Source organism: Lemur catta, chromosome 21 (genome assembly GCF_020740605.2).
Source record: "Lemur catta isolate mLemCat1 chromosome 21, mLemCat1.pri, whole genome shotgun sequence".
Taxonomy (NCBI): Eukaryota; Metazoa; Chordata; class Mammalia; order Primates; family Lemuridae; genus Lemur; species Lemur catta.
In genome coordinates, this window is record NC_059148.1 from 28,234,378 (window position 1) to 28,262,330 (window position 27,953).

Genomic DNA, 27,953 nt, shown 5'->3' on the forward strand with positions numbered 1-27,953 from the left:
CAGGGCAGTGAGAAGGTGCTAGTCACCGCTGGGGACCTGCTATTTCTCCCCCTCCCACAATCTCCTTCCAGCCCTCCCTCAGATGGTTTAATAAAAGACACAAAAAACAGAAAGAAGGCAGGTTTAGAAAATAAAGTTTGTTGGGATCTTAAACATTTTGGATAAACGTAACAAAAAAATATGAACACACATTCAGGTTGTGGTGCTATGAGGAGCAACGTCATCTTATTTAGTTCCTTGAGCTACACACACAGCTGCTCGGCGCTCGGCGCCGCCCTGGGAAAGGTCTGTCGGGAGGTTACGGGGGCTCCAGGAGGGAGCAGGGGCTGCTTCGGACAGGCTGCCCTGGAGCCCAGGGGGAAGGTCAAGGTTGACACCTGGTGCTCAGACTTCATAATTGGGCGAGAGGCTATCTGAGGTCACGAACGTCGAGGAGCGAGGCAGCCCGAGGCCTGCGCTCTGGCCGCAAGCGCGCTCCGCTTACACGGGGTGGGATTAGAAGCAAGCGATCGGCACGCAGGCGTTTGGCCACGGCAGTTGGTAAATACGTATTCTGCAGCAGGGACTCGGTCACATTTTGGTGTAAGAGGGCAAGAGGAGGAGAATCGGTGGACAGGTCTGAAAAGAATTTGGCATGCACGGGATTCAAAATAAAGTGTGGATGAGTTTTTCCTAGTAGTGCTCACAGTGCGTGGCCAGCGCGGGCCGGCGGCTCACACAGTTCTGTCCGCGCCCGGCTGCTTCCTCGCCGCCTTACCTCCGTTCACCTGGTCGACCGCCAGCGTCTCCACCTCGGGCTGCCCCTGCGGCGGGGCCACGTGGTGGATGCGGTGGGCCACCCCCACGTGGGCCTTGTGCTGCTTGTCGCGGGCCGGGCTGTGCTGCTCGCTGGAGCCGCGCTCGGAGGCGATGGGCGGGATGACGAGAGGCCGCTCCTTGAGGTGGACCTCGGTGGACTCCCGGGCCAGCAGGAACGGGGTGGGGTCGGGCATGGCGTCCACCGGTTCCCGCAGGAGTAGTTTCCGGCTCTCCGCCCCGAATCTGTAGACCTCTTCAAATTCGGGGTGCAGCGGCGCCGAGAGGCTCTTTTTCATGCGGCGGCGCGGCGTCTCGGGCAGCTTGTCTTTGGGGGGTGCCGGCTTGTAGCTGGCCAGCACGGGGCTCCCCGACGGGCTGCCGTCCGAGGTCCCGCTGGAGCTCATGAGCTTCTTCTTGGCGGCGTGCAGCTGCGCCGTCAGGTAGGCGATGGTGCCCGCGCGCTGCTCCAGCTCGCCCGACAGCAGGCTCAGCTTGTGGCTCTTGACCTTCAGCTCCTCCAGGTACTTGCGCTCCCGCTCGCGCAGCGTGTTCTCCAGCACCGCGATCATCGCGTTCTTCTGCTCCAGCTCCCGCAGCAGCTCCGCGTTCTCCTCCTCCTTGGCCTTCAGCTGCGCCTCCAGCTCCTCACACCTCTTCTGGAGCTCGCTGCTTCGGGAAGACCCATCTCCTACAAGAAGCAGCCGAGGCGGCAAGTGAAGGACCCGCCAGACTAAGGCGGTGCCGTGAGGCCGGGGGCAGGCAAGGGGTGAGGGCAGGAGGTCGGGGGGTTGCCAGGCCCGTTCCCGCGCCCGCAGCTCTAGCTTACTGCCTGAGACCATGTCTGCCCACTGTAAAAACGCTGAAGTTCGAGCCCCAGTCTCAGTGTTAGACCCCACCACGTAGTTAGGATTGAACTGGCACCAAATCCCCATGTCTGCTCAGGTGGTGGTTACCAAACGCCTACTACAGTCAAAGCCATCTTGAAACTCAAATGTAAAAGAATTCTCCACGGCTAAAGCACAAAAACTCTGCAGCCAAGAGAAGGAAGGTCAGGCTATTGCCTTTGGTCTCCTCTCATACCCTCTCGCTCAGACAGTGAGGTGTCCCTGGCCCTGCGCCCACCCTGACACCAGGGGCTGCTGCCTGCTCCTGCCGTCCCTGTGTGCCTGCCCTCGCCCCACCTACAGCACACGGCAGCCACCCCACCGCCTCTGCTGCTGCAGTGCCCTGCAGGCCCTATCCCCAGCTGCCTATACCTCACACCTGCTGGCTGCACTTAGCACCCTTGGTGCTGGACCCGGTGCCACCAGCCTGCTTGTCCTCATTGCCTGGGTGGCCTTCCTCCTCACCCAGCCCCCAGGACATCCTTTCCAGAGTCTTCCTTGCTGACATGGAACTCACCCTGAGTGTCCACTCCCGAGTCAGTGTCTCCCAGTGATGCCAGACACGTCCCTCAAATCTAGACAGCCGCTCCCTTCCCACACCTCCATCTTCCCAGCCAGACCGAACCTAGGCGTGCCACAGCCACCTCGAGCCCTTCCCTCCCCAACTCTGCTTGTGCCTGTCAGCTCTCGGCAGACTCATCCCTGCGCCTGCTTCCTGGCCGTGCTCCAGCCCCTCCGGGCTTCCCTCCGCTCCATCTAGCAGTTAGCAAGCTTGCTCACCCTCTAGATGTTGCGCTCCCCTGGTCACAAATGGCTCCTCACTGCCTGATAGAATCCAAGCTGCCCGACGGCCTCCAGTTCCTCAGTGTGTCCCGTGTCACCTGCTCCCACACAAACCACACCCCCGCCGCCCGAGCCTGCCCTCCTGTTCTGTCTTTAGTGTAACTTCCGTCTCCGACCTAACCTCAGATGCGTCCCATATCCTTGGACAAAACCACCAGGGTCCGTGCTGGATGTCCCTGAGCCTCTGTCTCTCCTCGCATGTCCCCCTGCCTGGGCTGCAGCTTCTGGAGCACATTCTGTCCGCCAGACCTGCAGCTTCTCCAGGCCCTGCAGCTGAGCAGACCTGTTTGGTGCGGGGCGAGTGCACATGGCACGCTCACCACAGGTGAGTCACGCACCGGTGCTCCTCGACGTACGATGCGGTTATGTCACGATACACCCCATCGAAGTTGACATACCATTAAGTGAAAAGTGTATTGTCGATATTTTCAACTGACGATGGGTTTGTCCAGACACAGCCCCATCGTAAGGCGAGGAGCACACTGAATACGTACCACTCCATAATGTCGAGAAATCAGAAGTTGAACCGTTGCAAGTTAGTAACCGTTTACATTTCTAAAAACCACGTCCGTGTGTGTGCATGTGCTTAACGTCAGCAATGACTTCCCTGGAAAGGATGTCTGCAATACTATTTTTCATAAGGCTTTTTTTCCCCCCAAAACAAAAATGGATTCTGAAACAGTTTCAGAGGTAAAAAGAGTGACAGAGAGACAAACCCATGACTCTAAAGCCACCTGTGAGACCCAGGAGCCTGGCCACCCTGGCTCGGGCACACCAGCTCAGGCTCGGCGCCCACTGCTCTTCCCCTGAGGCCTGGGGGGCAACATCCGAGTCTGACACAGGACCCTCATGCTCAGGTGGAGGACGGTCTGCGACCTCAGGCCTTCGACCCTATGCCCAGCCAGACGGGAACATCTGGGCTTTTTCTCCCCCCAGCCAGGGCTGCGCAGGGCTGACAGCTGGGACACTTGAGAACAAGGCTCTCCCTGGGCTTTGCTTGTGTCCTGGGAGGGGCAGATGAGGGGCAGTGCATGAGGGCAGAAGGCCTGGTGGTCAGGCGGGACTCGTGTTTGTGGGCTGTCAGATGACATAAGGTTCAGAGATGTTAAAGAACTTGCCAAAAGCCACACAGCCACTCCCAGTCAGAGCAGAGCCTGAATCCAGGGCTCACTTAATGTCGAGTAGCAGGTGTTCTTTTTGGCCGTCCCTTACCATCCTAGCTGTGCTTTCTCCCAGGGTGGCCTTGGCTTTGGACTGATGCTTGTTGGCCCCGACTGAACGGGTGTTACTGGGGGAAGGAGCTGGTGCTCCTGTCCCCAGACTCTGGAGAGCTGCTCTCTGGTGACTGTCCTTCCTGCAAATCAGCACCTCCTGTTCTGCCAATTTTCCACTTTTTATAGGAAGCTCCACTCCACCTCTTCCTCTACACACACACCCTTTCTCGAAATTCCATTCTCCCCCCATCAAAGCTGTACGTACACTGAGCTGATGGCAGCAACTGTTCTGTCACTGAAAGCAGTATGTCCCAGCCTGCCTGAGCACAGCTCACAGTAGCCTCAAACTCCTGGGCTCAAGTGATCCTCCTGCCTCAGCCTCTCGAGATAGCCGGGACTACAGGCATGCGCCACCACACCCAGGTAATTTTTTAATCTTTTGCAGAGACAGTGTCTATGTTGCTCAGGCTGGTCTTGAACTCCTGGCCTCAAGTGATCTCCCCACCTCGGCCTCCCAAAGTGCTGGGATTACAGGAGTGAGCCACTGCCTCCAGCCTGCAGCACTTTTTAAACATACAGATTCCCAGGTTCCCTCCCAGACTTTTGGAATCCAGGAGTCTGTACTTCTGACCTGTATCTACAGCGGCTTAGGATGGGGCAAGTTTGGGGCGCACCAGTGTAAAGCGATGACTTTCACCCCTGGGGAGGGCAGACACCCCACCAGAACCGCCTGAGGGGCTTTTGCTGCCTCAGCAGTGAGATGCTCCCTGCAAACTGCCACCTTCGGGATCTGCTGCTGATGAGAGGACCACACCAGGTGGCCGGGTGGCCTTGGGACTCAGGGTTGAGAAACTCAACTGGAGAAGCCAAAGGGCAGGAACTGTGCTTTTGCAGATTAGCCTGGGCCAAGAGGGACGGGAGCGAGGACATCCTGGTTTCCATGACAGATAGCTCCTTTCGAGGATTTGGTTTTGGCAGGGGTGGAGGCTGGGGCCCCCAACTCCAGGTTGAAATCTCCTGCTGAATTCCTGGAGGCCCAGGTCCTGGCCTCAGGGGCTGCGGGACACGACCCTGGTGGTCTTCCTGTACACGGGACTCCTGAGGGTGGCTCCTGTCCCAAGGCCCGAGAAGTCTGACCGTGCCTTCTCTACCACACACAGACAAAAAGATGTCTTGGCTCCTGAAAGGAGCACTTAGGAGACTGTAATATGAGCAACACAAATGGAAAACCTGGTGCCCGGTAATACACCAAGACTCTGGAAATAGTCCATGTCTTTTACAAGGAATTGGACACTCTCATGAATAATAACTGCCCTTGTGAAGCCTATTTAGAAAGATGCATCTCGCCCCAAATGCGCACTCTGCATCCTCTACCTCTCCACCCTGTCCTGGGGACCCCACTATTCACGACAGGCACAGAGGACCCTGGGAAGGCCCAGGTTTCTGTCTCTTCAACCCTGGCTGCCATCAGGCTAACAGCTTTGTGGTTCCCTGATGTTCTAGAGGATTCTGGTTGGGGGACGTATTTCTGGGACTGCAGTCCAGAGAAAGATGGTCACCGATCCTCTGGGGGCCACCTAGTGTTGTGTCACTCACCCAGCCGGTGTTTAGAGAGCACCTGCACTCACCAGGCCCCTTGCTAAGCTGTGGGGACGGGGGGCGGGGTGCGTTCTGCCTAGCACTGCCGCTCCTTTTCCACCTTTTGCGTTTAATTCACATCTATTTTTATGTCCTGATTACACGAGAAGCACATACTCATTGTAGAGAAGTCAAAAAATCCAGAAAAGCATATAACAGACATTCCAAAGACATGTAGCAATCAAAAGAAAATAAAGTCACTCATCCCCCTGCCCACTGATAACTACTTCTACACTGAGGGGTCCAAACATCCTTCTCGTCTGTTCTTAGCGAGCTCTTGCCACATACAAACCCATCATAGCAAATGTGTTTTCTTCTAAGTGTGTAACTAGTGAAAACAAATGGTACCAACACAAACCACAAAAGGGAATGATACTGTGATTAACTTTTGGGGAGGAGTTCTTACCTGTCTGTTCAGAACTTTTGAGTGTCAGTTCATATGTCAAATCTAAAAAGGAAATTTTATACATTAGTTCTGTTATGGCACATTTCAAAGCCTTCATCAGCTGTGAGAATGCACAACCGATTCCCATGATTAGGTAGCAAGTCGTGCCCAGACAGAGCAGGGTTTGGCAGCCCCAGAGGCAAGCATGAGAACAGCAGAAGATATCAGTGGCCACTGTCCTTACTAGGGTTAAGAGGGGACCCTCCTTTCCCCCAAGAGCCCCCATTCCCTTTCCCCCAAACACACATCCCAACAATCCAAAATTAGCGAGCAGCTTGCTCTATATACTACATCTTGGCTGTCCTTTCCAAAATGCATTGTAAATTCTAACCATTGTACTTTAATCCTTTAAGTCCTCAGTATGCCAAGAAAAGGCTTTGCAGCCCTGGCTCAGTGCGTTTCCATTATGCAACACGTTCACGTGGGCTCCTGCGAGGACGGGGAGCCGGCGAGAGCTGGCCTGGCCCGCTTCTCATCTTGCCACTGCGGCCTCATGACAGGCTCCGCGGTGCCACAGCTGTCTGTCTGTCCGCAGCCCTGGCCCCCGACCCCAGGATACCTGTGCAGTGTTGCTGCAGTCGCCGGATCTCGGCGTGCAGCCCCTTGAGTGTGCTGGCGTGCTCCCGCTGAAGGAACAAGAGGTTCTTCTGCGCACTGTGCAGCTGGTTCTCCAGGTTGGTGGCTGCCATGCTGACATCCAGGTGACCTGTGGGAAACACAGACCCCAGTTGCTGTCCCTGACAGCGAGGGTCCCAGGGTGGTCAGCTGGAAGAGGGAGCTGCCCCCTGCCTACCCTCCTGGGCTGTGGATGTGGAGGGCTGCACTCCTCCGGGATAGAGAAGGAAACCAATGGAGCCTGGAGGGCGAGGACCTTGGGGGTCTACATTCCTGTCACCACAGTGAGGCCCAAGTGCAGGGACAGAAGCCTCTGCTTCCTGAGCACCTTAGTGTGTACACTAGTACCACACCTGGCACACGAGTGAGCTATGTCCAGTACAGAGTCCAAAGTTACTTTACTTGCTCATGAGGAAACAGGTTAAGAGGTGGATGAGGCTGGGGGTCACACAACCAGTAAGTACGGAGCAGGGTTCACATCCAGGGGCCCCAATTCCAAATCCTCTCCTCGCCATACGCCACCTGAACTCAACAGACTCTGACTGACCAAACCTACTCCTGAAAGATCCCCTGACTGCTTTCTCGCAGGAGAACCCAGCACCTGGGAAGGGGGCTGAAGCCCCCCTGAGTGTCTGGAGCAGGCCAGAGCGGGAACAGGGGGCGGGGAAGCCCCCACACTTAACAGGGTGCAGAGGAGCCCCAAATCCTTCTTGGGAACGTCCCGAGAACACGTGTTATGGGGCCACGTGGTGGCTTCAGGAGTCTGGGATCCGTCCCCAATCCCTCCCCCCCACACCCCACCCTGGCTTCCATCATCCAGCGCTGGCGCGGGGCCTCAGGTTCTCTGCCTTTACTGTAACCCAAGAAATGTGGCGAAGTTGATCAGTCTTTCTGGAAAAGCTACCAGAGTAATTCAAGACGCCTTGCACAGCACTGAAAAATACCAAGGATGAAATGTGGACTATTTTAATTATTCTTGTAAATCCGGAGCCTCAGAGTCCAGTTTCTCTAACCTGCTATGCCTGAGAACCCTCCCTAAAGGAAACACTGCGTGCGGCACGTTTGCAGCATGGCAGGATGGGAAGATTTTGGAGACAGTGACACACCCAGGCTGTCACCACTTCAAGCGATACTGATCACTCCTCATTATTCGTCAGGCCAGTGATGTATCTGCACACTAGCTCTGGAGCTGGAGACACTTCCTAACTGGAACTTAGGACACACCGTCACTCACACGAAAGCATCTCGCAAGGTCACTCAGATGAGAGGACACAGGATGCCAGGGGAGCCTGGAAGAAGGAAATAGAATGAGACAAAGCTCAAGAAGAGGAGTGAAAAATGTCACACCCTAAAGAGGACATTTCAGTCGGCGGGGGTGGGGGGGTGAGGGGGAAGTGACAAGAGAAAGCAGTGACGACCAGGAAACCATTCAGTTTTGGTGGGAGCGTTCACTGGTGTGCCTCACCACAGGCAGAACTCGGCAAAGCCTATCTGAAGCCTCAGAACTGATGTCTGCCTGAATAGCAATTTTGTGTCTAGGAATCTGCCAAAGAGAAATTCGTACTTTTGTGTGTGAAGAGGCAGCAGAGAGAATGGTCATTCCGGTGCAGCCTGCAGTTAGAAAAGCCTGGAAACAGACTCAGAACCCAGCAACGGGAGCTGCTCACATACCGCGGGGCCCTTGCTCGGCCAGTTTCCGTGCAACGAAGGGCCGACTCTGGCCTGCAGCTCGCCTGGCTCCCGGCTGGCGACGGTGCCGGAGCTCAGTGTCCATCCCGCAGGCCCTTCAGGCGGGAGCAAGGAAAGAAGTGTCTGCCTGAAATCATCTGTCTGCTGTAACCACAAACTCCCTGGACAGGCCGCGGGGCCAGATGCTATTAGCTTCTAGATGGAGCCCCCAGGCCCCGAGCTCCCCGTCCTGTCTGCTCAGCGCGTGGCCGGAACAAAGGAGCCAACTGCGGCCAAGGCAAGTTCGTGAGTGAACCGCGTGGGCTGCGTGTTCCCTGTGGAAGGTGAGCCCCTGTGACCTTGCCCTTCCCTCACCAAGCGGAACGTGTGCAAGCTCAGCAGCCTTGTGTCAAAGGAAGGAAGAACCCAGGGTGCGGCCTGAGCTTTCGGGGCACGACCCCCGCTGCACTCAGCAGCCCTGAGTCACTCTGGCGCCGGGTCCACCTCTCACCTGCAACGCTGGTCCCGGGATCTGAAGGGGGCTTTGGAAGTGGAGCCGAGCTGCGAGGCCGACACTGTAAAAGGACAGGCTCAAATCTGAGATTCCGTTCGTTAGTGGGAAATGCAGAGCCCACATTTTAGGGGCTTGCCATTGAAGAGAAAGAACAATTTACATTTGATCCAGCACTTAGCGGGTCTAGCAGGACAGGCCTAGCAGCTCAGCACCGCCCCCCGCCTCGAGCACTCTCCCCAGGTGCGCACCTGGGAGTCAGTCACCTGACTCCAGAATTGCACGCCACTTGTTTCCAATCCATCGAGGTTTCTCAGGGATCCATCTTCAAAACTGGCCTCAAATCCACTCACTTTCCCCAAGGCCACCATCACCCTCACCCGAAACACTGCAGACAAACCTCCCTCTGTCCTCACGGGCCGGCTCCGTTCCATTCTCCACACACATGGGAAAAAACATTCAAGACTGCTTAAAAGCATTCAACGGTTCCCACACCTCTGAGAATCGAGTAGGTTTGCCCAGCCCTGAGACCGGTCCTGCCACCCCCAGGGTCCCCACGGCACCAGCCTTGCTCCCAGTGCCCCAGTGGGCTGTGCTCGTCCCACTGTGGTGCCCTCTCACGGCCCCTCCTCTGCCCAGAACACCCTTCTTGGCCCCTTCTCTCCCGCAGCCCACCTTTCTGTTTACCTTTTGGGTCTCAGCGTAAGTTCACTTCCTCCCGGAACCCCTGGGCCCCAGACTACGCAAGGCTCTGCAAGCCCACGGCACCTGACGTGCCACACCCTGTCCCCAGTTTTAGCTAACTGCCTTCGTGTGAGGGTCCCTAAGTGTGAGTCCATCCCCTGGTGGGCAGACTCAGGTTTGCCCACCGCTGCCCCCCGCCCCGGCACAGTGCCTGGCACGCAAGGGGCCATGGCAAGCACTTGTTAAACGAACGAGCCCAGGTGTCAGTCTCTCAGGGACGCCAGAGGACACGAGACCTTCAGGGCCGAGGAGCCTTTGCTTCTGTGGGCTTCCTACTTAGGCACTTACTTTGCAGGCACGCCTTGCTCAAAGAAAACCTGATACACTAAGATATCCTAGAAGTTCAAAACAATTTCGCCCAGCCCTGACAGCACAAAATGAGGTGTGCCTACACGTGGAACCGCTTCCATGGTCTACTACGGGGAGCAGGAGGGGAGTAAAAATGTAACCTTAGTGGCTACCCCATTCCAATCCTAGTGTGGTCTTAAATTTCATTTGTAACAAATTTAAATATGATTTAAACCAGTATTCATACTCCAACTGCCTTGGTAAATCAGCAACTTTGAATCGTAACTACTCTATTTCATTAACCCACCGTGGTAACTACAGAAATAAAAACGTGTCCTTGAAGCTTCCCACCATCGTGGGTACACAGTATGGCCGAGAAGAAAGGCAAGGGGAGCAGGGAGAGAGTGCGCAAGCGAGCTCTGGCGACACCACTGGAGTCCTGACAGTTGGAGGACAAGGATCTCCCACCTGGTGACATTCACTGTCCATCTCCCCTTCTTCCTCACTCAATGCTGACTTAAATGGGTCCAACGTGGAGATGTCATCCGTGCAGGGCATTCTACAGTTGTTACCACACACCTGGACAAGACAGGGCCCTCCTGGGGCTGAGGAAACAAATCACATCTCCAAATGGCATCCAAATTACTACATTATTTTCTAACCAGCCCAAAAGAACAATAGTATTACTGGCTTTCTGAGGGCGAAAGAGTTGCTGCACTTTGAAAGACAGTGATGTCTCCAATTTCTATCCTTAGCCGCTGCTGACACGTAATCACCGTGACGATTTAATCCTTCCAGGAGTGTGATGTGAACAAAGCTACGGACGCATCCTGTTTAGGCCAAGACGACACCGCGGAGAGATGCAGATAATTCCGAAGAAATGGACTTGGTCCCGAGAGGCCTCATTCAGCATCTGAGACACTCTAGGAATCAGCGGCATGAAGGAGCACTCATGACCGACCCCTGAAACGGCCCGTGTGCTGGATGGAAGCAGAAACGCAGGGCGTCCACCACACATGGATAATGCAGGCCGGCGAGAAAGGCGACCCCGCCCGAGCCGCGGGTCAGCAGTAAGGGAGGACGACACTCGCAGAGCCGTCTTGCAAAACACTGCACTTTCTGTGTCACGAGGGCACACACTACAGACTGTGGGCTCTCTGTGCTGCAGCCTTGTGACGTGAGCCAATCCAATTTTGTCTCTAAGCGTTGCTGGGAGCCGTCAGCAATTTTACAGTTATTTGCTCAACCAAAGGCAGCACGGCCTGGACACTGGTCCTCTTCTGCCCTTGGAGACACACACTGCACTCGGCTGCACAGAATGGGGTTCCCAGTGACTGTCACGTGCAGGGCCCGCCACAGCCGCAGCCAGAGGGCCAGCCCCACGCTGGTGACACGCACAGCTCCCTAGTTTCTGTCCCAAAGAACTCCGGCAGAAGCAACGCACGTGGGCGCTGGGAGGGTGAAAGCTGCTGTCCAAGTTACCTTGATCATGACTCAAAGGTTAAGCCACATACACATTTTTTCGTGTGGTAAATTCACTAGGTGTTAAATTTCTGTTAATTTACTGTTTACAAGTTCAGAAAATTAACATTTGAAAAAGGCTTTCCATTCCAAATTCTACAGAGATAGGCTCTGAAGACCTGGCCAAGACAGCTTCCTGGAGTGGGGTGAGATACTGCTGCCATTTCCTGGTGACACTGTCTTTTAAAGGAGGGGCATGGAGAGAAGAAGGGCCCCCACCTCACTGGGCCTGCCCCCTGGCAGGGCAGGAGGCTCTCGGCCCGGGAGGGAGGGCCACGCGCCGTCTCGGAACAGCGCTGCTCTGCTCGCACGGGGCAGGCTCCACCGGCTGTCTAGACCGTGGGTCAGAAAAGTACACAGTCGAAAAGGCCCTGCGGACCACCCAACGCAGCAAACAACTTGCTAACGAGTCTCGCCTGTAGTGCTGGCCAAGGTTTCCAGGAAGCTGGGCGAGGGTGAGGCATTCTGGGCCTAGCCAGTGCCCTCACAAAGCAGCAAGACCAGCTTAGGAACAAAGAACTAGGTATCCCACCCTGGAGAGTGGGGTGCCCACAGATGCCCTGTCCCGGGGCCAGGGCCACACTCACACTCTTCCTCTCCAAGGCCAGGCTGACAGGAGCCCTCTGGGGGCTGAGTCAGCAACAAGGCTGTTCTGGGAAAAAGCAGCACTCAGCTCGGCCACCAGCTGCCAGGCCGCTCAGATGCTTCTGTGGGGAGGAGCCAAAGCCAGACTTATCTTTTCCCCTCTTCAAAATACACCTTTTCCTTTGGTGTCTCTCCTGTGCACACACATTGCCTTCCTCTGATCACATGGCACCTCTGATGCTCTTGGGACCGAGCCCACATCCCTAGAGGCCCTGCCAGGTCGCCTGGCCTCCCCTCCCCATCCCACCCGGTCCCCTCCCTGCTCTGTGCTCACTGACACTGGTGTCCTCTGGACCCTGGCCACACCCCTCCAACACAGGGCCTTTGCACATCTTGTTCCCTCGTCTGGAACACTCTTGGCAAACCACCTCCCGCCCCCCAGCCTAATTAACTCCCATCCTTCCCGCACATCTGAACTCATGCATTACGTACGTGCTTCAGATAATTTTATATACCTCATAATGGTACTGAGTAGAGAGCTAAACCAGAATGACACTGCACTAATCAAAAAGCACTGCAGCAGCATTGATTTGGACATGACCTCATCCCATAATTTCTCGACATGCCAGAAGCAATATTTTAAAGTATCCCTAACCTACATTTCTTAGACTAAAAAAAAAAAATGGAATATCTTTGGTAGTAAAGGGTCTCACCATTTAATAATGGGAAATTTCTTTGTTTCTGAGCAACCCAAAGCAAATCCATCTTTTAGCTGAACACAAAGCCTGTGGAAACCGGGTAATAATTTTAGAATCTGAAAAAATAGCACACCAGTACTCAGGTGGTAGCTGTGAATTAGTTATAACAAGCTATTTTAGATCCTAGTCATGAATAAGTTATAACCCATTCACATTTGGTCCTCTCCTAGCCGGGCGGAGGGGAAGAACTGGAGCCCTGCCGCCCCCTGTGTGCGTTCGCAGAAGCCCGCCCGACCCCGCTGCCTGGCCCTTAACACAGTGCGGCGACTCAGCGTTTGCGCACAAGGACCTCTGAGGGCTTTCTCGGGGGAACTTTCTGTATGCCCTGGTGTCCTATAGCTTAAGCACTCCCATCAAGAAAATGAAGGTTGGCCAGGGAACAAAGGCAGCAATTGTAGTGATTAAATGTAAGAGGAGAATAAACTGATTCCTAGCAGGGAGGTGGTACTTTCTAAGTAGATTCACGGACTCGGAAAATGTTGAGGGTAAAGAAACCTGCAAAAGCAGCCACCCAACCACCGCTTTGTTTCATGATTAAGAAACCAAGGCCCAGAGAAGCTTTGCTCAGCACAGTGAGATAAAGAGAACAGAGTGTACGGACGCTTGAGGAGTTAGACTGTGGCCGAGGTTACATCTGAATCCTATCTTGTCACCTGAATCACCGTGAGCCCTGACTCACAGGGCTGCTTTACATGCTAAATGCAAGCAGGTGTGGTGTCTCCATACAATAAGTGCTCAATACAGGTGCGCTATATTATTTTTATATAAGTATTGGTCAGCAGTTCTATAAATATACCTCCAAGTTGTTCACTTAGTCCTACTAGCATATTTCCTGAGCATCATCTACGTATGGAAACGAGCTGGCAAAGGAAGTCCAGGTATTTTCAAAGAGGAAAACATAAAAGCAAATAGAAGCATTTTCTGGTGGCCTTTATCCTCCATTTTCACTGGAGAGGAGCCATTTAGGGAAGCAAATGCAGAGAGGTAGGCAGAGCAGGGCACCCCGAGGGACAGTAAAACCTACTTCTTCCTTTGAAACAATCTATAGTACTGTACGAGAGGCTAAAAAAAGGTCCAAGGCTAATTAGGCCATCCCCTTTCAATCCAAAATGCCTGCTTTTAAGAAAGGAACCTTATCATCTCTGAAAATGAATACCAATGTTAACTCTGAATTCACAATACCCTGGATAAATAAACTGTTTTACGCCGTAGGACCCTACTATTCCTACTTGTACAAGTGTTTAAGAAATTCAACTAGTAAGTGATGCGAAAATCCCAAAAAGATAGGGCAGCAAGAAAAAGGACATCATTTCAGGGAGGGGTAAGCATTCAACAATGACTCCAGGAATATTTTGGTAAAAAGAGTGGACACCATTACAAAATGGGAACAAAAAATGTTGAAGGCAAAGGTGCAACTATTTTTTCAAAGAGACAAAAAAATCTTCCTAATTAATCATTCTTAAAGAATTTTTTTTAAAACCTAATAAAAATGGGTGTGGTTAAGAGCTTAGCACCAGAGTCAGAGAGTATTGGTTTCTAGTTCTGACTTGGCCACATTCAACTGCAACCTAAGTTCCTTACCTTTCTCTTCTATAACAATAACCATAGTACCTACAAGACATAGTGACTGGGAGGATAAAATGAGATTTTTCAGATAAAACCTTTAGAGTATGTCACATTATTGTAAAAAGGTGGTAGCTGAACTAAATTTGGACTCACTCAAATGTGAGAACTTTGGACGGAGATGTTTTGTGGGGTTCCCTATTCTCTGGGTAGGCAGCAGACATTTTCTTTTAATAGGTTAAGTTTCTAAAAGCTAAAAGGAAAACTCTAATGGAAACAAACAAAAAAGTCTTGTATTTTGCAAGATAACCACCACACAAAATAATCTGAATGTCAATAAGGGGTGAGCATGACACATCTAAACTATGCAATAATTAAAAATAATGTAGAGTTATTGACAAGGGAATATGTCTATGATAGGTTAAGTTTTAAAAAAGTATGTTAAAAGCTATATGCATATCATCACATTTTTGAATAGATAAGTAGAGGAAAAATCTAGAAGGATACATACCAAAGTGTTAAAAGCATTTATCTCTACATGGTAGGACTGTGGGTGATTTTTAATTCTTAAAAATTCTATTGGTACAACCTAAACCTTATTTAATGATGAACACATATTACTTTATAGTTAGAAAAAATTAAAAAGCTATTTCTTGTAACAAAGCTAATCACTAATTATCCACTAACAAAGTAGTATCATATGTTTCAATAATATTATTCCAAGGTTATTATGGATTGCCAGAATTGTGACTCATTTACAGGCACCAAGAAGAATTAATGGGAAGGCAATTTTTACAAAAGCAACAATTTAGTGTCCCCAAGATACGTAGAAAATGACAATGATGAACTGTTAGGTACCTCCCCCCCATGCATTATCCATCATAAAATACAAGGCCCATCCACAATTCTTTAGACACTGACAGCCATTTCCTTCTGAAAGGACGTACAGCCTAACATTAAAGTTATAATAGATGTGATTAGAGAGATCGGCAATTAGACATGGAAATAGGATACGTGTCCTGTCTGGGAAGTCTGCAGTCACCGGAGGCCGACATGATGGATTTATTAACTGGGTTTCTCCGCATTCTGATTATCTCACACTGTAGGAGTCTCTATTTGACTTCTATTTAAAAACTACGTCATGTGTCTGTATACTGATAAGGCCTTGGCCCCTCTGTGTGAAAATGTCTCAAGAAAGCACGTTAGTATTTCAGTTTGCTTAAGGGTGTCTCTGAGTGGGCTGTGCAGGCCAAGACAGGCAATGCATGAGCTCCCACGGTCCCCTATGGTAACTTCTGGAAGTGCAATGGGCATCATGGAAGATTGGATTACTAATAGCCAGGATGCTGGTACCCTGTGGAAGACCCTACCCCAGGAGGTGGGGCCACCAGCACCCCATCTCCTGACCCTCAGAACAAGGAGGGGTTGCTATTCAGGCATGGGCATGTGCCTGCAGAGTCAGCTCAGCACGTTCTATTGCAAAGAGACACTCAGAGAGAAGTTGCTTCTAGAGGTGGCGGCGGCCAAGTGCCAGGTGGGGCTGTGGTGGCTCTGCTCTGCCTGCAGCCTCCTCCTGCCCTTTCTGGGCAGCACCCAGCATGCCTGTCCTTTGGCGATCACTCAAATAGCCTTGTTTCATGAGCTAGAGCTGGAAACATTTGCAACTCAATAGAAATGTCATTTGTGAACTTCTAACAAGCTTGTCATTTACCAAAATGATCCTGAGCCAACAATTTAAGGACATAAATATCTCACAATTTACCAAATAGTAGTGATATTTTCTTTTAATGGAAAGGAAAATAAGCAGTTCCTATCTAATTAGTGTTTCTATTTCCATGTCTGATTGTGATTATTTTAATTGTCTATTGGTTGATAACTAGAAGATACAATGACCCCAAATGCCAAATTGTTTTTTCACACTAATGAAATAGGAGATATTTCTTAAATCTTCGTGCTTGATCATCAAAACATAAACTGCAGTTCCTAGGCCAAGAAGACATGTTCACTTGCTTTAAAAATATCTCTCTATATGGTCTGCCAAACAGCCGAACCATTTCAGCTGACTTAACTGATATGGCTTCTTTTATACATTTTGTGGGTCTGCCTAATTATGGTATAGGTTTTAAAGAAAGAAAATTATGCATTAACTGAAACTCTATATACTTTAATTTAGCCATACTTTTCCTTTACTACTTACCAAAAGTAAAAGAGGCAATTGTTTCATTAGCTATAATAAACCATATTTTGCTAATCTGGGCATCTGAGAAGATGACTGTCACCTACAGAGAAAAGAGACTTTATCCTTGTGTTATAGTAGAAAGAGCTCTGCCTGGTGCCAGCAAAGTCATCTTGGACAGCATAAGACTTTGGCTATGTGATCAAGCAAAAGTCAGTCAACTCCTCTGACTTGCCTGTCTACAAAACGGGCCCACACTGATTACTTCAGCAGAGTTTAAGCAGGCAGGACGTTAGAGATCTTCAACATTACTAAAATAGTCCAACAATAGTCAATTTAGTAACTCAAGTCACCATGACCAGGCATTTAGTCATTACGTACCTTCTGGTGACCAATAATAAAGTATTTTTTACTGGACATGTATTTCTTTGGGATAACATAGCTTAAGTACTAATATTTTTAAAAGATAAACAATTTTTTAAGACGGCATTTACCATTTCCCTAGGTCTTCATGTCCTAGAACCTTTTTTTGATGGCTTCAGCGTGTCCATTTACCGTTGCCTGACCCTTGCCTTTCCATCTAGTGATCTGCCAGCCCCAGCATGGATGTTCAATTCTTTAAAAGTTTCCTTTCCATAAGCTCCCTGTGTGTGTACAATAAGTGAGGCACATTTACTGATGACATTTCAGACTGGCTCCCATAAAGTTCTTTCTACTCACAATCATGCTTTATTATGTCAGGGCATGAGAGAACTCCCAGAATCATATATTCTAGTTCTTTAGGAGGTTGTGCATTAAGTTCCAGGAAAGGAGAAACACTCCCCATAAAACATCTAAGAGTGTCTGTCCTTTATAATACACCAGCAACTCTAAGGTCCAGACACAGCTGTCAGAGTGAGAATGACACCAGGTAAACAGGTTCTGTGTGTGCTATTTTAAGGCTTATCTCTGTAACCAATTTGGATCATCTTAGATAAAATAGCCATTAGTATATTAACCCGGTAGAAATAAATGAAAACCAGTAAAGGAGAGTAAAATGGGAGGCAGGACAACCGTATTTCATAGATGACATATCACCTGTGGGAGGAGAGCAGGAGAAATTGGGGAAAGTAATGTACTCATTAGGATTTTTCAAAAAATGGGATGCAATCCAGTACTTTCTTATTCTTACTGTGCTACACCTTGTTAAAGGTCACTATTTTTCATTTGCACTTTTGTCACATTTTGCCATTTGTACAACTGTCTTTGTTTTCTTCTTCTGCTTGCCCTCATGCTCCCACAATGGGATTAATTATAATCCTTGCTTTGTGACACACTCTTTCAGGGCCAACTTTTATTTAGATACTTCTATTAATAAGCACCCAATGTATCCACATTTTTGGAACTCAGCAATTTTGGTTTACAGTGACATTCCCCATTTGAAGTCCAAAATTCTGAGGTTGATGTTTCAGCTGCTTCTAGTTGATCCAACTATGATGATGCCTATTGGTCAGTCCGGAGCCTGGGGGATTTCTATTTCCTCCTAGTGTTCAGAATATGTAGGATGGTCACCTTAGGTCACACATAGTAGCCACTGTCCTCGCTGGTCGAGGGAGAGTGGGAAGCAGCTTCCATGCCAGTGACGTAGTTGCTACACACACGCCCCACAAGGCCTTTCCGCTGGCGCTGCCCTGCTTCTCAAGGGTGTGACCACTACACTTCAAAGTGGGTAACAGCGATTGGTTTTGACAATTCTGTCCTAACACAGCCTCGGGTCAGAAAAGACTCAAAGGCATGTTTTAATCATGAAAAGCTGAAAATCATTAGTAAAAACAGTAATTACAGCTATTATTTACCAAGTGTCCTTGTGCCAGGCTCATAAAAATCACTTAATTCGTGAAACAATCAGGCAAGACAGGTGTGATTACACCCATTTTTTAAAGAACTGCAGCTCCGAGGAGTAAAGACACTTGCCTAAACCTGCAAACACTAACAAGTGCACGGGCTAAATGCAAATCCAGTTCCAAAGGCTGCCGCCTTCTCGGCCATGTGCCTTCCAGGCGCGTTCTCCAATCCAAAACGTGCAGTGTTTGGAACCTGAAGTTCCCGTGCAGCTCTGGGAGGTGAGGATGAGCTGCCTTCCCACAGAGAGAAATGGCCAGTTCTGGTGTTTTCGGTGCATTCTGGAATGTTCGGTCCAAGCGTGGCCATTTAAGAGTGGAGTGGCAATGCTGCTGACAGTGACAGCAGTTGCCACCTGTCAGTGTTCACTGTGTGCCAGGTCCTGTGCTGAGGCTTCCAGGCCATGTCTTAGATCTTCACATGCTCTATGAGATAGGGACCTTTTGTTTCCCCAACTTTACCTGTGGGGAAACTCAGGCACAGAGAGCTTAGATAATTTCCCTTGAGATTACACATAAACTCGGTATTTTCCTGGTATTTTGTGGATCCCTCTTCCTTTTTCAAGGAGGGAGAAACTACGCTAACATAGGCCTACATTTTTTTTGTCAGATGAGATCTGATCCTTTACTCAGAAATTCTTTTAGCTGAGTCTTAAAGCATTCATTGCCAAGATTTTACTAAGGGGTAAGTAAGGTTCTCCACTGGTTGTAGTTCGGTTGAAAGTGGACGGTACAGAGGAGATGCACCCAATCCATGAGCTGCTACAGTGACATAACAGGGTAGAGATTAACCCCAGGATCCAGATCCAGACTGTCACGGTTTGAATCCTAGCTCTGCCACTTAGTAACTAAACAACCTCGGGCATGTTCAATATAACTCCCTGTGCCTCATTTTCCTTATCCGCAAAATGGGAAATTAGTACCTACCTCATTAGGTGTTGTGAAGACTCAGTTTAAGGCTATCCAACAGAACTTTCTGTGATGGTGGAAATATTCTATTCTCTGTGGTCCAATAATATAGCCACTAGCCACATGTACCCATTGAATAATTGAAATGTATGTGGCTCATGTGTCTGAGAAACTGAGTTTTTCATTTTATTTATTTGGATTAATTAAAATTTACCCCCATGTGGCTGGTGTCTACCATACTGGGCAGTACAGATCTAGAGCATTTAGAACCATGCTTAGAATTGTGTGTTTGCTATTCTTATCACTCCAATATGGAGAGTCACACAAACAGGTTTCATTTGCTCTCAAACCATTATGGAATCTGTTGTGGCCTCTTTTTACTTTGCCCTGCAGATCATAATTTAACAATTTTAACGGCCATTATCATCATACTAGGCCATTTTATGTCTTCATAGCATTTACCACTATCTAAAACTAGGACATTTATCTTTCTTACCTTACTAGCATGTAAACTCTTAAGAGAAAAAGCGCTTTTCTGTCTTGTTCCCTGCTATATCCCCAGCACCTAGAATCAGAAATGTCTCTAATAACTGGAGCTGGCCCTTTAAAAAAGGGTTTGCTACAGTAGGTGAAAATTAGTGATCCCACTCAATCCATGCCCCTCGTTAGGTACTAGACTGTTTTGTGTTGGTGAGCATGAGAGAGCTTGGAAAAATTTCTCTTACTGGCATGAGGATATGGTAGAGGGAAGGACAGCTAGTTCATATGCATGCCTTAGGGGCACTGGGGTTAGTGGGAAAGCTCTCAAATAAAAAGACTAAAAAATTATCAAGCCATACAAGAGTTAAACAAAGTTTCTTTTCTGTGGGAAGGAAAATATGGCCTTGCTTAGGACCTTTTGTAGGTATCTTATTTGGTGTAGCTTACTGACCCCTGGAAAATGTATTTCTGTTAACGAGCCAACCATGTAAACTGTTGGTGCTGACACTGCACAGCATCAGCCCTGAGACGTAGCTGTGCCACGGGTAAACTGAGGGCTCAGGTCATGCTTTATGAACTTTTCGGTGGCACTCAGAAGCTCAGAAACTCAGGAGACGCTGAGCTTTGATGCTGCTTTCCCTGGTCTGTGTCAAAATGAGAAAAATGAGGACAATGCAGTGAGTTTCCCATAAAGCTAACTTTGCTTGACTCAAAGGAAAATTATTTTCATTTTAGAGTTGCCAAATTAAAAAATGCACTGTTCCATGAACTGCAAAGCCTGGGAAGCAGTTGAATCATCAGGAGCTTAACATCATAATTGATTTTGTTTTTTAATTTGTTTTTTGAAGTTTACAAGGCTTATTATTATACAACAGGCTGGGCAATCAGTCCTCCCGTTAAATATGCATCTAGGGGCTAAAGATCAAGCCAGCATATGTTTCCAAAGTGCTCACTGTGTACTTAGTTCTACGCTTACAATTTATTTGGGGATATGAGACTCAGCCACTAAAGTACAAAGAAAACAATGCATAATTAAATCCTCATGAGATATACACCAAGCACAGGAGCCGGGGAAGGCCGTCCCTGAGCTCCGCCCATCACTGCGCCTGCAGCTGTTTCCCTGCCTGTCTCCCATTCTGGGCTGTGTGCATCCCTGCACGGCAGGGGCCAGGTCCAGTTGTTACAGCATCCTGGTACCTTACACGTTGCCAGGCGCATGGAGGCGCCTAGTGAATGCCGAGTGAATAAGGACTGGAGTGACGAAGGTTTTATTCTGAAGAGGTTAGTTAGAGCTAAGCTGAGACTTAAAGGATGGGCAGTTTGCATAGGAGGAAGCATTTCTGGTGAGGTAAATATGAATGAAGTTTTAGAAGTAACAGTGAGACCATTAAGCTATCTGACATGGAAAGAACATTCTGGGAAGTGGTGGAAAACAAGGTTAGATAGAAAAGCTAGTGTCAGATTTAAGTTACATATTGAAAGCTACTCAGGAAAGTTGAGATGGAAGAGATTGGAAATGGGGAAAAGCTGAGGTTTTGCCCAAGACAGGCCAAATTCCTACCTAAGGGAACTCAGTCCGGCAGGGAAGACACAGGACGGAGTAGAAGGTACCTGCAGTGGCAGCACAGCCTTCATCTCGAGGGAGAAAGCGTCAGCAGGGAACCACCTTTTGCTGAGTGCCTGCGTGCCACATGCCACAGGTTGTAAACACGCCAAGGAGTAGACATGATTATCCTCATTCTGCACATCAGCCAACGAGCTTAGAGGGGTTCAACGCCTGCCTTGAAGTCACAGCTCATAGTAAGTAGGGCTGGGACCATCCCAAACCAGTCTGACTCCGAGGCTCGTGCTCTTAACCATATACTATATTGCTGTTCCTTAATGAAGATGAAATGTTGCAACCCACTAACATGAAAAAGTGCAAATTCTGCAAAGATAGGACATTGTTCATCCCACATTCCATTTGGTGAAAGTTCTCTTCTGCCGTTTTCTTTAAGTTGTGAGCTGCTCAGGTCTACTCTTGTGCTTAGGGCTAACAGAATTCCAGGGCTTTACTCTTGAGAATGCTGTGTGTGAAAAAGACCTCAGAGTAAGAGAAAATGTTTCTTCTCTCCTAAAGCTGCAGAAAAGCAGACACTCTTCTTGGTTAAGAAGCTAGTTCTGTTAACTACAAGCATACTCTGCTACTCAGTGTGGAAATGAGTGTAAAAATATACAATTTTTTCTGCTATTACACCAAATATTTTAAGACATCTCGGCTTTAGAGATTGTTGCCAAATCCTTTAAAATATAACCTTTAACTTCTAGAAGTTTGCTTTTTAAATTGGTTGCCTTGATAATTGTCTTAATAATATAATTTGATGTGACATCTTTTTGAAGATACATAAACTTTTAGGGTTTTCTGGTTGGCTGGAGGAGCTTGGAATTTCTCCATACAGAAGACTAAAACAAATGTCGATGCTGACAAATTCTTTATTCAAATGTAGTTCGAGTCTACCTGTTTAAATCAACAACTGGTGCCATGATTCACTCCGCTGACCAGAATGGGGAGTAAGGAAAGAGAGGAAGATGGTGACTGCGCTGAGACAAAGAATCTGGCAGCGTGGCAAGAGTAACCTTCGGCTGGGTCTTGGTGAGGAACCGGTCTGCTTCTGTAATCTCACTCTAACCTGCTTACAACAACCATCAGCACTCATTGTTATTGTTTTTTTTTTTTTTTTTGGAAGAGACCTTTTCCAAGTAGAAAACCACTTTAAGATTTACCAGCTCAACACTAATTACTTTAAGTTCTCCAATATATTTGTGCAAATTACAAAGTTTAAATTATGGCCCTTTTTGTAAACAGAGTTTCCTGGTGACCACGGAGCCTATACTTTGATTTTTCCCAGCCTGAAAAGCTTTTCTTAAAGTACTAGCGTATGTAAAATGTTAGGCGTTTTGACACGATTTCGTACTTACTCAGGTTTTATTTTTTTCTGTCTAACCTTGTCTTCCACCACTCCCCAGAATGTTCTTTCCACGTCAGATAGCTTAATGGTCTCACTGTTACTTCTAAAACTTCATTCATATTTACCTCACCAGAAATGCTTCCTCCCATGCAAATTGCCCATCCTTCAAGTCTCAGCTCAGCTGTAACCTCTTCAGAATAAAACCTTCGTCACTCCAGTCCTTATTCACTCGGCATTCACTAGGCGCCTCCATGCGCCTGGCAACGTGTAAGGTACCAGGATGCTGTAACAACTGGACCTGGCCCCTGCCGTGCAGGGATGCACACAGCCCGGAATGGGAGACAGGCAGGGAAACAGCTGCAGGCGCGGTGATGGGCGGAGCTCAGGGACGGCCTTCCCCGGCTCCTGTGCTTGGTGCCTTTAGCCTCAGACAACAGGGCTTGGCGTAGGTCATTTCTGAACAGGACCCTGATACCACGTAGCCTTACTGTACTGATAAACCTTTCTGTGAAAAACTGACTTGGCCCCTTTCTTGACAGCAAACAATTCCCCACTGCAGCCCTACCACACAACGCCCAGGCCGAGGAGGATTACAACCCTTTCTCTTCCCAGAGCAATAGTAAGTCAATGAGCAAATTAATGGCTGGAAGCTGCTGCTCTCTTCCACTAGAACTTTCTGGTCTGGTTATGGGGACACAACCGAAAGGTAAAGATGATTCACTACCAAAGACTGACCCTCCTGGACAAGGATGGGCCATAGCTGATAACCCTGCTATAATATTCTTGTCTATGGGAACATAAAACTAAACAAAAACCCCAAACCTTCCTTCATCTTTCCTATCAGTATGCAAGACTTAAATATTTCTAGAAAGTGTGTCTCTTCTCACATTCCTCTAGCCACTGAGGGAGAAATTTAACACGAGTACCTTCACCTGGTTATTGGTATTGGTGCTGCGGCATGAGCCTAACTTCCTACATTTGTTCATCATTAGAAAAATTAGATCAGAAATCATTAGGAAAAATATGGAGATCCCAGGGTAATTATGCTATGTCAGAGATGAAACTCTATTTTGGGAAACCAGTTTTTTATGTATACTCTACGTATAGAGTATACATGGCCCTTTCAGAGTATAACTCCATGATTTCTAGGTAAAATGTGCAACTTTAAGACAGACAGTATTGTAATAATACTGGGAATAATTTATATGTAGCAGTAATACTTAAGTGATGTTACATTAGGAAATGGGCTTAAAATGATGGTTCATAAACTCTTACCTGTCTAGTAAATAAGAATGGCATGAGATGTATTTAGAAATACATTGGGAAGGAAATCTGAAGAGCTAAGGATAACAGAAATTTTGCAGATCTATATTTAATATCTTAAGTGTTGCCAAAGAGGCAACAAAGAGAAAATTTGTAGAAGCAGAGTATTATAGGCCTCATAGTCCCTTTATTAAAAATGTTCTTCTTTTCACCCCTATAGTATAAGCCATGTGCCTCTCAGAATTGCTCTGTTTGGTGCTAACCAATGGAGTTTCCTAAAGTTACTTCTAATGGAGTGGTAAATTGGGAATAATCATTAAAGTACTAATCTTAGTCTGTTCTCTAGCGTGGAGATTTGCATAAAAATGTAAACTGTTTTCTGATTAACAAAGAAGTCTTTTAAGATGTCTGTGTGATGTCTTCAGAGGTGTCGCTAGAAGCTTTAAATGTAACTTTTAGCGTCTACAAAGGTTGCTTTCTAACTGATTGCCTTAATTGATAATTTGTTGTCCTGGTAATAATATTTAAAGTAGCACCTGAGTTTTTTTCCTGAAGCAATAAATACTTCTGAGGTTTTTTTACTTTACTTTTTGGTTGGCCAGAAAAACTTGACATTCTTCTCTTTTTCCTTCATGCATGTAGTATAAATAAATGATATATTCCTTGTTCAAACAAAGTTTGACAGTGTTTGCTACTTAACTTCTCACACCCAAATTCAGTAGATGGGTAACAGGCACAAAAGCATGAGACAAACTCGTCTGCTAATGAACAAAAGTACTATTTTAAAAAGATTTTTAAAAAAATTAAGTACATGTATACATTAATTCAAAATTGTTTTCTCTAACTTCTTCCTAAATTGGAGAGGTCAGACCCTGGTTTAACTCCATTGGCCTCACTGCCGTCTTGCCCCATGTCAATCCTGGTGTGCTGAGCATGCTGGTGGTTCACAGAAAACTCTGCTCTGCTCCCTGGCCACAGACTAGAGTCCTAACCTCACTGACCCCCTTAATACATGTGCTGAGATCGACACTCAGTAGCCTAGTGCTTATTAACATGGATAGATCATCATTCCCACTGTTGATAAAAATCATCTCCAAGACGGCTACAGCACAAACGGGGTACATCTTTGTCTTCTTCAAACACAAAGCTCCAATTCACCCAATCTTTTCAGTTCACTGTAATTCTACTTCTTGGCTTTGTTTTACCCTCAGCTGCTAGCATATATTTAAAAAATATGCAGACATACTGAAGAAAACATCAATACAACTTACTGTAGGTGGCTATGACTGGACTTTTTGCTGTGAAATTTGAGTCATGTTTGAGTAATGACATAAACAGAAACTAACGCGCAGAGCAAGCACAAGAATCATCTCTATCAGTATCATCTAAACAATATTTTCAGCTGAGAAAAAAACCAATACACCTTCACAACTACCTGTCTCTCAAAAGAATGACTGACATCGTCCCATTTTTAAAGAGAGTTTCCCAAAAAAAGATTCCTCTGCCTGCCTTCCTAGAAAAAGGTAATTTAAAAAGAGTCTTTTAAAACAACACATTGAATGTGAGGGTGCTTTATTACCTGTAATGACCCGTACAAATGCAAAGTAGGATTAGAATCATCTCTGGAACCAGGCTGGTCTCTAACCCAGTAAAAATCTTCATATAGGTATCTGGGGATGTTGCTATGCCCATGACTGTAGAAGCCAGCACAGAGAGGTGGGGCGGGGGGGGGGGGGGAACGGAACCACAGAGCTAGAGCTAGAAGGGAAATGCAGAACCCCTAGGGGGCCCCTCAGAAGGAACTTCCCCCACCCCTGTGAGGCCTCCTAGCAGCCATGCATGCCAGGTGGGACACCAGCATATAAGGAAAGCCCCCAGGGAAGGAGCAGCCCCTTCTTTCCAGTTCTAATCACAAATAACTTTTGCATTTACATCTCAGTGAAATCTGTCTTCCAATAAGTACTCCTTGTCCCCTTCTGTATTATGCTAAATAAATAAAATCCCTTTGCTGCACGATAGCCCTTCATGGTAGACAATTAGGGCATATCTACTACCCTGCCCAAATCTTTCCGCAGGCTCAAACAGCACAGCTGAAGACGTGAAAACTCGTGTCACTAAGCTAGTACCTACCTAACTAGTCTGGAACTTCAATCTGACTCAAACATTTATTGCAGTGTTGGTGTGTGAAGCATATAAAGGCACCTAGTTGGTGCCCTTGAAGGATATGGAATTCAGTAAATTCAGTAGATATAATTAATCTTAGTTAACAAATGTGTGCCCACTACATTTAGGAACTATTTATGGCTGACCTTGTTCCAGATAGAAGAAAAAAGATCCATGCCTTTTCTTACCACAAAATGAGAAAATGCTGTGTGTCCTAAGAACACCAACAGTTACTAATATCGGTATTGATGCAAATGCATCCCACTGACTAGGTAATGATGTTAAAATCAACTTATCCAACATATAACAGATGAAAGAGTCAGGAACCCAAGATGAATGATCTGTTGTAAGTAAAAGGATTCATTTGTTTTTTAAAAAAGTTAATAAAAATATCTAATTTCCAAAAAAAAAACCGTTTGTTAGACTGATGTTTAAATGTGTTACAGTAAAAAATCTGATATACACAAATAATTGTCCTGTACTTTAGACTTTAAATATTACCAAATTTACTGAGTAATTATAAGATACATGTGAATGAAAGGTTTTTCAGTGGTATGTATGTGAACACCCACGTATATACACACGCATATATATTTATATATAATCACATGTCTTAAAGTCTTCCGAACATATTTCACATAAGATGAACAGTTAGCCAAAGGAAAGACGCAAATTTCAAAGCATCTTTGGAGATCAAAGTCATACTAAATGTTAGCATCTTTTTCCTAACAATTTAACCGCGAGAAAATGCAGGGGAATTCTTGACTGTGCAAATAAAATCACGTAACAAAACAATAACAATGTTCTTTAAATAAATTTCAAACTTAAAAGTTTTAAAACGGCAATTCTAGTTTTAACATTCTTACAGGTTTCTGGAAATGTGTAATACGTATCAGTATTGCAGCTTGATAGCTTGTATTTTGCTACAAACCTCATTACTGCAACCTAAGTTACAGAAGAGGGTTATGTTTTCTCTTAGGGCACCTAAGTGGACTAGATCATACTGCTAAATATCAAAGCTTGAAATTAAACAATACAGGTCAGCATGAAACCTAAGTTAGAGAAACTAGAGGAACTCACTGAAGCAGCCAAGCCTCTGCTGCATATGTGCATTATGCTCCGTTTCACGAATCACAAGCAAATCGTTATTTAGGGTAAACTAAAGCCCACATCAAAGCTTCAGCAAAGGGCTGTAAAGGTGGTGTACTTACGTAAAGGGTTACAGGACAGGAGACAATGCTACTTACTAGGGAGGGTCTCTAACTACCACAGGGTGGTAACACGCATTTAAAAGGCGATGTGGATTCAGCCAGCCCACTTTGCACAACAAAGCCGGGCTAGGCCCCAGGGCGCTCCCGGGGCACCTGCAATGCGGATCCCTCGCCCTGCGATCCCACCCCGGGGCCGGCAGCAGGGCCCCCGGGCCCGGCCTCGCCTCTCCACCGCGCCGGCGTGGGTGCGCGCTGCGGCCGGTCCGCACCCCGCACTGGAGCCTGGCAAGGGCGCCCCCGCCCCGAAAGGCGCTGGAAGACCCCGCAGGCAGTGGGCGCGGGGGTCCCCGCGCCTCACTTAGACCCTCCCTCCTCCCACTTCGTCTTCCCTAGAGTTGTCTCCGCAAGGGGACACCCCCGCCGACCCCTACAGCTAGCGTTCCTCCCGGATCCCCGCCGCTTGCGGGGAGGGCTTTAAAGTCATTTACACGGATTCGGGTCCCCGCCGGGAGCCTCCAGGTGAGCGGGGCCGGACTCGGCACACCTGGGCCCCGCCTCACCTGCGGGCGCGGCCGGCGCGGTCCTTCAGGCGGCTCCCCGCCTCGGCGCGGTCCTCCCGGCGGGCAGCAGCGGGGGCCCGCGACCCATGGGCGGGGCGGCGGCGGGCGGGGCTGGCTCGGCTCCGGCCCTGCCCCGGCCGGGCCGCCGAGGGAGGTCAGTGGGCGCCGCCCGCCCCACGCATCTCGCCGGCTCCCACCCGAGCGCTGGCCGCGGTGCACCCTGGGAGCGGGCCGGCCGCGCGGCCTGGCGGCGCTGACCCGACGCGCGGGCGTGCGGGCGGCTGGCGG

The 27,953-nt window shown here is 48.2% G+C and overlaps 1 protein-coding gene across 1 annotated transcript; it reads right to left on the reverse strand.

Annotated features, from left to right (window-relative positions):
• Window positions 1-117: 117 nt before the first annotated feature.
• CCDC92 (coiled-coil domain containing 92) lies at window positions 118-27,752 on the reverse strand. Its single transcript, XM_045534987.1, has 4 exons — window positions 27,666-27,752; window positions 6,382-6,528; window positions 5,784-5,825; window positions 118-1,486 (listed from the first exon to the last, which is right to left on the reverse strand). The coding sequence occupies exons 2-4, from the start codon at window positions 6,509-6,511 to the stop codon at window positions 714-716; spliced, it is 945 nt and encodes a 314-aa protein (XP_045390943.1). The 5' UTR covers window positions 6,512-6,528; window positions 27,666-27,752; the 3' UTR covers window positions 118-713.
• Window positions 27,753-27,953: the final 201 nt, after the last annotated feature.